The sequence below is a fragment of the Tenrec ecaudatus genome, chromosome 7 (genome assembly GCF_050624435.1).
Source record: "Tenrec ecaudatus isolate mTenEca1 chromosome 7, mTenEca1.hap1, whole genome shotgun sequence".
Taxonomy (NCBI): domain Eukaryota; kingdom Metazoa; phylum Chordata; class Mammalia; order Afrosoricida; family Tenrecidae; genus Tenrec; species Tenrec ecaudatus.
In genome coordinates, this window is record NC_134536.1 from 137,155,272 (window position 1) to 137,167,576 (window position 12,305).

At 43.9% G+C, this 12,305-nt stretch overlaps 1 protein-coding gene and 1 long non-coding RNA gene across 2 annotated transcripts in view; one reads left to right on the top strand and one right to left on the bottom strand.

Annotated features, from left to right (window-relative positions):
* Window positions 1-86: 86 nt before the first annotated feature.
* Window positions 87-2,216, bottom strand: LOC142453668 (uncharacterized). The gene is made up of 3 exons (XR_012785400.1): window positions 1,771-2,216; window positions 890-987; window positions 87-697 (listed from the first exon to the last, which is right to left on the bottom strand). It is a non-coding gene; the product is annotated as an uncharacterized LOC142453668 (long non-coding RNA).
* SRPK1 (SRSF protein kinase 1) overlaps window positions 1,266-12,305 on the top strand; it is a 62,889-nt gene continuing 51,849 nt past the window's right edge. The window contains 2 exon segments of the mRNA XM_075555209.1: window positions 1,266-1,478; window positions 1,480-1,886. Of these exon segments, the coding sequence (XP_075411324.1) occupies window positions 1,281-1,478; window positions 1,480-1,886 (605 nt within the window). The 5' untranslated portion in view covers window positions 1,266-1,280.

The window sequence follows — 12,305 nt, forward strand, 5'->3', positions numbered from 1 at the left end:
TTACTATAAGGGCCTGATGATTTAGTCATTGGTCAGAATACCAACATTAAAAAAAATCATTTTATTGAGGGCTTACAGCTCTATAACAACCCATACATCCATCGTGTCAAGCACATTTGTACATATGTTGCCATCATCCCTTTCAAAACATTTTCTTTCTACTTGAGACCTTGGTATCAGCTCTTCATTTTTTCCTCCCTCCCTGCTGATCCCTTGATAATTTATAAATTATTATTTTCATATCTTACACCAACCTCTTTCCCCTAGTTTCTGTTGTTTGTCCTCCCTGGGGGAGGGGGTATGTTATACATCAATCATTGTGATCAGTGCTCCCTTTCTCCCCCTACCTTCCCCCCACCCTCCCATTATTGTTCCTGAGGGGTTTTATCTGTCCTGGATTCCCTGTGTGGAGAGTTCTATCTGTAACAGTGTATACATGCTCTGGTCTAGCCGGATTTGTAAAGGATACCAACATTCTAAATCTTAGTTTAGTGGCAGTAGTAAGTATCTTGCCTTTCCAGTTGTCAGGAACGTCTCATGAGATCAAGCATTTGGGAAAGCGGGAAGCACACTCCAAAGGAACTTTGACAACTTGGGTTATAATGTACTGACGAGGCAGAAAGTCGGAACATGAGAGACCACGAAACGTTGACTTATTCTTGCATAGTTCGCTTTCCTCCAACAGCCTTCATTTAAACTTTAAAATGAAAGAGAAAACTTACTTTTAAAGTTTCCACTCTTTAAACAATCCATTCCATCATTGTCACTGCTGTTATTTCTTCTCCCTCTCTCTCACAAGAAATCTTCGACCACCCCAGCCCCCCTCCCAATTCCCTTAAACAGTGTCTCGAGAGACTGGGACACGCCTAATTAATTCCATTTTACAGACCAGAAAACTGAGGCAGATCCCGTTGACTGCGGGGCTCGGACTTGGCCCGCTGGGAACCCTCACTGCCGCGTTCCTCGGCCTTTTTCCTTAGGGGCTACCTGTGGGTAAACGACACGAAATGGCCCCTTCAAGCTACGCCGGCCCACACCTCCTGGGCGTTCAGACTCGAAAGTTCCATTTCCCCGCCATCCTCCCATTGCTCACGGCGCCCCCCTCCTCGAGAGCAGGTGGTAGAATCCGAGCCCAACGCGCAGGCGCGCCGCGTCGTGGGCGGGGCTGGGCTGGGCGGGGCCTGGGGGCGGGGTGTGCGCGGGCTGGCTTTTGGGCCGCGGCGGGAGCTGGAGTCGCCGCCACACGAGTGCGCAGGCGCCTGGCGGTTACCGGTCTCGCAATGGAGCGGAAAGGTGAGCAGTGGGTCGGCCTCCGCCACGAGGGGCAACGGCCTTCGGGGCGAGGCCCGGGTCAGTGCCGGGAGCTCCGCGTAACCGCGGTGGTCCGGTCCCTGGGCGTGCGGCGCCCCTCTCCATTGAGGTGGCGGACGCCCCTCACCCCCCGCCGCTGTGCTGCCACTCCGCGCCCCTCAAGCCGGGGCGTCCTCCCGCGCCGGCCCCCGCCGCCTCTTGTTCTCCGACCTGCGGGCGGGAGCCTTGAGGCCACCGCAGAGCTCGGTCCCGGGCGGGCGAGGCCGGCCCACGCCTGCCGGTCCCCTGACGCGGCCCGACCTTCCCCCGAGGCATTCCGCCTGGGCGCTGCTCCGCGCCCCGTGGGCAGCCCGCCCCCCGGCCGCCCGCCCCGCCGAAGCCGCGGCGCTCGCCCCGGAGCCGCCCTCGAGGCCGGCCGTGCACTTGGGCCTGGCACCCCTGCTAGGTCTCCACCCTTACCTTGGTCGCCTGCTTCCTTCCACCTTCCCCCTTCATCAATCCCTCTCTCCTGCAGTGCTTGCGCTCCAGGCCCGAAAGAAAAGGACCAAGGCCAAGAAGGACAAAGCCCAAAGGAAGTGAGTCTCGAACCCCGCCACCCCGTTCTTCTGGGTTTGCGTCCCGCCGCTGCGCTCTCGTTTCCAATCCCCTCTCGGGCGCCGGGTGTGGGCAGCCTGCGGCCCCGGCCACATGGCCTCTCCCATGTGCCAGGGTGCTGGTCGCCGAACGCCAGGCCTGGGTCTGGTCCTGGCAACCCGAGGCCTTCAGGAAAGGGCCACCGGGGGGAGCGGAGCCTCCTGGGACACGCCACGCCGCCACGCCAGAGAGGAAGGCACCACCTTCTTCGCTCGGGGCTGCCCATCCAGCGCGGGTTGACCACGATCCGTTTGTTGGTGAACTCAGGGCCATTTTCTAGACCTGCCCAGCGCCTTCACTGTCCTCCCGAGGCAGTCCCGGTGGCGCAGTGGCTAAAGCGCTGGGTTGCGATGCAAACGCACCAGCTGCTCTGGGGGAGACAGCGGGGGGCCGCCTGCTCCCTAAAGGTTTCCAGCCTGGGACAGTTCTCCGCCGAATGACGGGAGCGCACTGGGTGGTGGGGCGTGTGTGTTATGTTGTGAGCGTGTGTTCCTTCAGTATTCCCTTCCAGTGCCATAACTTGCCTCCAGCATCAGCACAGTAGGCCCGTCAGGAAATTCTTGAATGAATTTTCCGTGTTTACTTTAGGCTGTGCCAACGACACGCTTCTCTTGGAAGAGGGCTTGGCGCGCTCCCCCGGGCTAGTCAACTTCCTGAGCCTGAGCCTGGCGGTGTGCTTACAGGCCCGTCGCAGTCCGCCCCTGCTACTCTCTGAACCGCCTGCTGAAGCGCAGGTACCCCTCCGAGCGAGCCGAGCGGCCATCACCTAAGTGAGGGGGAAGTTCTTGAGCTCCCTACCACAACTGGCGATGCAGGCTAGTGTAGCAAGTGCCACATGCCCGGATTTATCAGCAGGATGCACAAGGGTGGTGCCACACCGAGGTAGCCCGTCACAGCCTGCTAGAAGCACCCCAGAGAAGGCTTTTGCTTGGGAGGCTTAGTTAAAAGAACTCTTGCTTGTGCTAATATTTGCACTGGATGGGGTCTCGGAAATCCGCTTTTAGATAATCTGTATTTGGAAAGAAAAAGAATTGCCCATCTAATTCTGTTTAAAAAAATAATTTTATTGGGGGCTCTTAAAGCTGTTATAAACAATCCACACCAAGCACATTTGTACATATGTTGCCATCATCGTTTTCTAAACATTTTCTTTCTGTTTGAGCCCTTGCTATCAGCTCCTTTCCTCCCCCTCCTTCTCCCACCCTCCCACCCTGGTGATCCCTTGATAAATTATAAATATTAGTATTTTCATGTCTTAACACTGACCGCTGCCTCCCTTGACCCACCTTTCTGTTGTTGATTGTGCTTGCGTTAAGTAGCTGACAGTTTTCCATCTCCTTGATGCCTTGGCGGCTTTCTCTGCCTTTCCGGTTTTTGGTGCGCTCTAATTGTATCTGGGAAGGAGCCCTGGTGGCATAGAGGGTTACTCCTTGGTCTACTCACCGCAAGGTCGGTAGTTTGAAACCACTCGCGGCTTTGTGGGAGAAATAAAGGCTTTCTGCTTCCCGAAAGATTTTTAACCTTGGAAACCCACAGGGGGCAGTTCTACTCTGCCCAAAAGGGCTGTTCTGGGTCAAAATGGACTCAACCACAGTTGTTTGGTTTGAAGTCATTATGTGATAATAAATGACATTTCAAAGGCTTTCTGAGGTTACCCTAATGAATGACAATATCAGGGTGTGGATGTGTGTGTGTTCATTTGGGTGATACCAAATGTTAGGGAGCATACATAATTACATTTTATCTTTCAAGGCAGTTAAAGAGGTACATGACCTCAACTCTTGCTCCATTTCTAGCATCTGTCTTATGAAATCTTTTGTAATGTGCTTGCTGACTAGAGCACTGAAGTGTGTTTAATATATATATGGACACATTTACTTATGATAGTCTGTGTAGAGTCAATTTTTAGCCTAGCTTGATTTCATGGGAAGAACAAGGGGCTACCCAGGTTCTAGTATGAAGTGGGCATTTGAGTTGTTTTTCTCCCCCTGTCCCTTAGTTTTGCTATTTCTTATGAAGCTGATAGGAATGTGTTACAAAAAGTGACAGAGTACAGTCTTACCATTTCTGGTGCTTATTTTAGTGGAAAATATTTGTATTTACCTTGTATGAAGGGTTTCTACTTAACGTAGATTCCAGCTTTCATAGGTTAATGTATAACAGTACATAGACCAAAACCAAGTTCCCTGCTATCAAGTCAATTCTGACTCATAACAAGCCACCCTGTAGGACAGGGTAAAACTGCCCCTATAGTTTCAGAGACCTTATGGGGGTGGAACACCACTCCACCCTGTGTTTCTCCTGCAGAGTGGCTGGTGGTTTAGAACTCATCTGTGGGAAGCAGCCCGATGTGCAACCACTACTCCACCAGGGCTCTGTTATTTTGTGCCTTTCCTCCTTTTTTGTGGTAAGAGGGAAGATAAAGGGTGGGTAATGTAATCATAAATGGTGATATAGCTAGAAAGCAATTTTGGTCCCCCGATTTTATAGATTTTAAAACCCGAACCCAGAGAACATGAAATCATGTACCTGGGATCTCGAAGCTGGCTATAGCAGAGGCAGATCGGGAATCCAGAGCTCCTGCCAGCCAGCCTCGTGCTATTGTGATTTTGTTTCCTTTGAGTTCTTTGACTGCTGAACTATTTTAAAGTTGTCTTATTTGAATAATTCCTCCATTTCAGTTTTTGAAATGCTACTTTTTTTAAACTAACGTTAGTTTCCCTGTACAGATTAGGAAAGTGAGGTTTGCTAGGTTACTCATTTAGAAGCTTATAAAGGATTCAACCCCAGATTAGGCATTCTGCAAAGCCCTGAGTACTAGCTGTCTCTCTCCAGTTATTGATGCTTCATGGTATGTCTGAGGACAAATAGAGTAGGGTTTGAGTGAAGAGGGTGAAGGACCTTGGGGGACTGGGGTGTTTGAGTACCATTTTGTGGCCCAGTGGCTCATGTCTGCGGAAGTACATAGTGCTTTAATCTCCCTTTGCAGACTTGGTTTTCATTGTGTATACTAGTAACTGTACTAGAGCTTTTTTCTGTTTACCCTCAGCTCTTAGAATTTAATCTATTTTTGAAATTGCTTTCAAGGAACATAATTTCAGAGTGGATTTCATACCTGGTTTTATTACTTGGCTCAGGAAATTAGTGTGGACAGTAATTTTCACTTTGTTTGCAGTTAAAGAATCTTATGGGCTTAGTGTAAATTTGGTAGTAACCTTAATTTATTTGAGTGGTGGAAATGCTTTTGCTCATTTCAACACTCAATTGATCTGCGGGATCAGAAGGGAGTTAATGGTTTCATTTCTTAATTTTCCAAAAATAAAAATTGAGGTTTGAGAAGGGAAAATACTTAAAAAATGTTTCCAACATTTTTATGCAGAAGGGAGTAGCACATGTTAACTTGAAAGAAATTGGCTCTTGATCAGTTCTATTAAGTAGTCTTCTCCCCTCCCCCCCACCCCACTAAATCTTCAGAAATGGTTCTGTGTTAGGCTGCATGAAGGAGTCTCACCCAGGATTTCATTAAATGGTGCTGTAGTGGGTTATGCATTGGGTTGCTAACTGAAAGGTCAGCAGTTCAAAACCACCAGCTACTCCTTGGAAAAGAGATGAGGCTTTTTACTTCTGTAGAGGTACAGTCTGGGAAGTCCGCAGGGGCAGTTTTACTCTGTCCTACAGGGTCGCTGTGTGTTGGAATCAACTTGATGTCACTGAGTGCCATAATTTATTTTAGTCCCTATTAAACACACACACACAACCTCGGGACTTCAAAATTTTAATGCAAACAATTCCATTATATTTAATTCCATTTTTCCACAAACCTTTGAAGTCCCCACATAGGTATTTGTGGGGAAACTGTAGCAAGTGTTGGGCTTTTTCCCCCTACCTTGAGAATTTTGCCCTCTAATCTCCATGTTTTCCCTACCACTAATGCTGATTTGAGAACTTATTTCATTTTTGTTATCTTGACAGTTTTTAATTGAATTTAAGGTGCTGTCAATTTTAAAACACTGTATACTAGTAAGAGAAGATACTACCAAACTGATGTGTTGTTGCTTGTAAGATGTGTCCTTACTTCAAAGATGTGAAATGGAATAGCATTATATACTAATAGGCTGATGATGTAGAATTTGCATTTTCATTGTCTTTAAAAAATTTTTATTATGGAAATTTCAAATAAGGGTACAAATCATTTCTACTACCCCAAAGTTGGTCTTTAAGTGGTATTTGAACCTACATCAGAACAGTTATGTATGATTCCAATCTAATATTGGATTGTTATAGTATATAGTGTATCTTTCTGTGCAGAAAAAAACATAAAGAAACACTTCCAGATAAATTATCTTTAACATAATGCAATAATAGCAATAATGATGCTTTTGATGCTTGGCACAAAGTAGCACCTTTTTGTTAGCAATTGAAATAAAATTCGCTCATTCAAAGGTTGAAAAATGGACCGGTTTTTGGTGTGTTCACAGAGTTGTATATTGTCACCACATTCTTGAGCCTAGAACATTTTCATTATCCCAGAAAGGAATCTGGCCACTCCCCATTTCCCTTCTTTCACCCCAGCTCTAGGCAACCACTTTCTTTACAGATTTGCCTAGTCTAGATGTTTCATAAGAGAGGGTTTCAAAAAGTTCATGGAAAAATAGAGTGATCTTTTAAGTCAATTTTCCCATGAACTTTCTGGAATCCATTATATAAATGGAACCTACAATATGTGGTCTTTTGTAGCTGGCGTGTATTTTTATTGTGTGCCCCATTTGTGGCCAATGGAGCTTCTTTTATCATGGTGCCTGGATCTGTTTGATTCAACCTGAGGTGAATTTGTTAGCTTTTTTGCTCTGGGGTATGAGATAATACATTCCAGTTTCATCTAGTACACCTTGTTTGTGCCTGACTAGGAAACTATGAACCTTTTCTCCCAAGAAGTCTTTGAGTGGGAAATGGCATTTTAAGACCACAATCTGCACAAATATGGTGCTTATTCTTACTGAGTGAGTCGATTATGTAGGCCTTTTCTGTTAACAGAGCTAAGAAATAAGTTGAACTTTTTCTTATAAAGATTGTTTAGGTCATGTTCATGCTTAGGATCCAGGAATTTTTGTTCATTTTCTTGATTTACATCTGTATCTCCTTTCTTCCATGCTATAAACCAGTTATCAACAGCACCATTGGGGTGGTGGCTTGGGGCTGTCCTACCAGTTCCAACTCATAGCGACCCCATGTGCAGCAGAACAAAACACTGCCTTGTCCGGCTTCATCTCACGATTGTTCTTAGGTGTGAGTCCATCGATGTAGCCAGTGTGTCAATTTATCTTGCCAAAGGTCTTCCACTTTTCTCATGCCTTGCTCCTTTAGCAAGCATGATGGTCCTTCTCCGGGGACTGGTCTCCTGATAATACGTGTGTGTTAGGCCGGGTTGACTAGAGAAGCAAATCCAGTGACACTCATACATGTGTAAGGAAGAGCTTTATACCAAGAAGCAATTGTATAGCATGAAAACATCCCAGCCCAATACAGCTGAAGTCCATAAGTCCGATATGGTCCATAAGTCTCTCTTCAGTCTCATGCAGTCACATGCTATTGTGCAGCGGGGCAGGAGGGGGGGTGGGGGAGATAAAGGATGATCATGAGGTGACATCTCACAATGCTTGCCTCTAAGTAGCGTTCTGGACACATTTATTTGTTCTTGGTACTTTCGATATTCTTTGATAGCACCATAATTCAAATGCATTGATTCTTCAGTCTTTATTCAATGTACAACTTTCACATGCATGTGAGATGATTGCCAGTACCATGGCTTGGATCAGTGCATCTTAGTCTTCCAAGTCACACCCTTGCTTTTCATGACTTTAAAGTTGTCTTGTGCACCAGACTTACCCTTGCAATGTGTCGTTTGATCTCTTGATGACTGCTTCCTTGAGTATTGATTGTGAATCCAAGCAAGACAAAATCTTTGGCTTTTCCCCATTTATCATAATGTTACTAACTGGTTCAGTTGTGAGGATTTTGGTTTTCTTTACATTGAGTTGTAATCCATACTAAAGGCTGCAATACTTCATCTTCCTTAGCAAGAGCTTCATGTCTTTCTGACTTTAAACAAGCAGAGTTGTGTTATATGTATATTTTCCCCCAATCTTGATGGCCATTCTTTAAATAATTCAGCTTCTGTGATTATTTGCTTAGCACACAGATTGAGTAAGTATAGTGAGAGAATACAACCCTGACACACACCTTTCCTGATTTAAAACCCTTATTCTAATTGTACAACTCCCTCTTGATCCACATAGAGGTTCCACAGGAGCACAGTGTGGTGTTCTGGGATGCCCATTCTCAAAAGCTGCCCATAGTTTATTGTGGTCCACAGTTAAATGCCGTAGTGTAGTCAATAAAACACAAGTGAATGTCGTTCTGGTATTCTCTGCTTTCAGCCAAGATTCAGCCAATGATATCCTTGTTCCACATCCACTTCTGAATCCATCCTGAACTTCTGGCAGCTCCCTCTCAATATGGTTATTGTCAGTATTATTGTGACATTGTGGTCATGTGACACTAATATAGTTATTTGTTTTCTGTTCCCCACTATATGCATCCAGTAGTGTCAGAATGACAGTGCTAGAGCTTAACCAAACGGCATGCTTTCTGATGAAAGGTTAAATTTTTTTTTGTTTATAGGGTATATTTTACTAGCAATGTAGAATCAAATTGCTGTTTTATTTACTTTTAAACTTTGTGATTTAGGTGAAAGCTTACAGAGCAGATCAGCAGTTTTACATTTAACGGTTCATACACATTTTGTTTCAACTCATCCATTGTAATCCCCTCAAAGTACCATCACTTAGCCCTCTGCCTCCCTGTGTTTCTTATTTCTGTTCTTTTCCCCTAGCCCTTTGAATGGTTTTCCTTTTGTAAATGCAGTTCTTTTGATCTTAAATGGTTGATTATTCTAACATGGAGCTGAGTTCAGATCCAGACCTGAAGAGTGACTAAGAGCCATTGTCTTGGGAGTTCCACCAGCCACTATCCAACTAACTGAGGTTTTATTTCGCGGTTTTGTCCTGTTCTATCCAGGATCTTCTAATGTGATCCTTCGCAGAGCAGTTGGTAGTGGTGGGCAGGCACCATCTACTTCTCTTGGTCTCAATGATGTTTGTATGGCCCATGGGACTAATTGTTTATATGGTTTTCACTTTTCATCATTCTTTATCCTGGGGTGGGGGTGGGGGGGATAGTAGTTGCTTATTAGATGGCTGTTCCACGGGCTTTTAAAACTTAATTGCTAGTCACCTAAGTAGGATGTATAACACTGTCTTTATGGCCTATATTTTGCCAATTGATCTTGGTGACCTCTGAGAAATTCTTCTAGATTCTTAAAGTGGTGTATACATGCACTATTTCCTCACTGTGGTTATGTCACCCCTGGTTTCAGATTTGTTATTTTTTCTTTCATTTGTCATCTTTGACTTGTTTTCACAGAATTATTTGGGTCATCTGTTTGTAGCCTAAAATTAATATTGTATATAATTTTTTATTGTGATTTGTTTTTTATGTTGTGCTTTTCATTTTTTAATACATACTTTAGTTTTAAAATACTGTAAGATACCCTGAGTAAGACTGAAAAGAATGGTCAATAGTCAAATGTGTTGGGTGGGTCCCTTCCTTCCAGCCTACATGAGAAATGGCTCCAGCATTTGCTTAGAGTCAGAGAGAAGGTAAGCCTGGAGCTACCAGACCTTCAGTGTTTTATTTTTTTGAAAGAGAGAAGTTAGATACCTGTGTTTTTATGTGTTTGTAGCTCATTTATTTAGCTATCTAGCTATCTATTTATTTATTTCTAAGCCATATTTTAGTTCAACAGCAACAGGAATAAGTTTGTATCCTGCAGGTTCTCTGCCTTCAGGGTGAGAGTTGGGCATTAATAGGCCTATTGCCACAAGCATCCTCTCCTAGAGATAAACACTGCCTTGTGGAAGAGCCTTGTGATCCTCTTACTGGGGGGATGAATGTTAGAAATTTGAAGAAGGCCCGTATCAACTGTGAATGCTATAATAGCCAGTATTGCAACTGGTCAAACAAGAAATGGTTTCAGAAGTATATTTAATAACTTAAATATACTTTGTTCCTTTTCAGGAAGGTTGATAGCAAAATGTTTTCATTGAAGCCTAAATTGGCAGGCAGGAACCAGATAAATAAAACCAAATTGTTCATTTGTACCAAGGTTTGCTTTCAGTTATATAGGTGAAGGTTAGCCCTGGGTCTAATTTACTGCTTCCATGTTGGTTAATACATTTCTTGGTTACTTAAATACTTGAACATGTATTGATGGGTCTTTTAGGATAGCTTATCAAGAAGCCTTGGTAGCTTAATGGACTGCACATTGAACTGTTAACCACAATGTTGGTGGTTTGAATCCACCTGCCGCTCTGAGAGAAAGATCAGGCTATAACTATTGTAAAGATTTACAGTCTCGAACCCCAATAGGGCAGATAAACCATGCCTTATATTTGGGTCGTTAAGAGTCAGAATTGACTTAGTTGCAGCAATTTTCAGGAAGTTTGAGAATGCTTACTACATTTTAAGAATTGTTATGAATTAAATAAGAATTAATGCCTCGAAGTTTGGTTGTTGGTGTCATGAATCTTATGGCTAATCTTTAGATAACATTCGGTTTTAATCAAATTCTTTGTTCTAAATTTCTAGGCATAGTTAGCAAGGCTACCTTTTTATTTTTTTAGAGCAGTTACAACTTAAGCAGAAAGTACAGAGAGTTCCCAAATACTCCCGCTCTCTGCCTACTTTTTCCCCTATTTGGCGTCTTGCTTTGATGTGGGACATTTGTTAGAATTGATGAACCAATATTGATGCATTATTATTAACTCAATAAAGCCCAGTTTACATTAAGGTTCATTCTTTGTGCTTCTGTGGGTTTTCATGAATGTGTAATATATAAAAATCAGAATTCTTCCCCTCGTTTCCTGGCAATCACTAATCAAGTGTCTATAGTTTTGCCCTTTGTGGAATGTTTTATAATTGGGATGGATGGTACAGTTTGTAGCCTTTCCAGACTGGTTTCCTTTACTAAGCAACATCCATTTAAGATTCCTCCACTGGTAGTTTAATAGCTCATTTCTTCTTTGTTGCAGAATAATATTTCATAGTATGGCTGCACCATGCACACTCGATTGAAGGAAATCTTATTGCTTCTAATAAGCATTTGTGTGCATTTTCAGATCATATGGGGTTCCTGTCTTTTTGGACATGGTCTTTAAAAATTTGTTTCTGAATCCTAGGTTTGCTATAAGCTAGATTTGCTTTCCAGAACTCTAAACTCGCTGACTATTTGTTTTGGAGTTTTGGAGGGTGACCCCTTTTGTAGCTGATTATAAATGTTAATTAGTGGGCAGTGCAAGTGGCCACCATACCTTCTCCTCGTTCAGTTTGCTCTTAGTGTAGTGTTACTTTTCAGCCCGTGGAAACCGCCCCGCCAACAACAACAAAAACTACAAACGGAAAAAGTCTCTGATGGGTGGAGCTTTTGTAGCACAAATTTTTCCCACTAGCCGAGCATCAAACAACTCATTCTGAGTTTGTGCACCCAGCTAGTGTTGCCTGGGAAGGTTCTCTTTGGCCACAGTGAATTTTTTTCTAAATGTAGTTTCACTCAAACCTTGTTTGGTGTGATTGGCTGATATAAGAGAACTGTGTGTGGCTGTGAAAGCTTGTTTCCTGGTCAGGAAAAGTACCGCAGAAACTGCTGTGATGACAGTACAATGGGAGAAACTCAAGTGTACGAGTGGTTTTCTTGTTTTAAAAAAGATGACAAACCTCGGACGGCCGTCAACTTCCCCAACAGATGAAAATGTCAGCGCCCAGTGCATTTGGAATTCGTTCCACCAGGGCAGACTGCTAATCAAGCTTTCAATTTAGAGGTTCTGAAAAGATATTGTAGCCGTGTGCCACAAGAAAGGCCTTATTTGTGGCAGTTGGGGCACTGGTTTTGCCATCATGACAGTGCATCTGCTCACACAGCCATCCATCTCAGTGTGGGGTAAAACAGCATGCCTTTCTAGCCCTTCGCACCTGGCTCACCTGACCGGGCTCCGTGACTAATTTTTGTTTCCTCAATTGAAGAGGGACATGAAAGGACAGAGATTTGAGGACATAGAAGAGGTGAAGAAGAAAACAAGGGAGGTGCTGTCAGCCATCCAAACAGATGAGTTTGAAAGCTGTTTCCAAGAATGGAACCGCAGGTTTGACAAATGTATTAAGTGTAATGGAGAGTACTTTGAAAAGATGACAAGGTTGTTTCATAAAAAAATAAAAACACAAAGCCTTGAAAAAACTTGTGGTTTTTG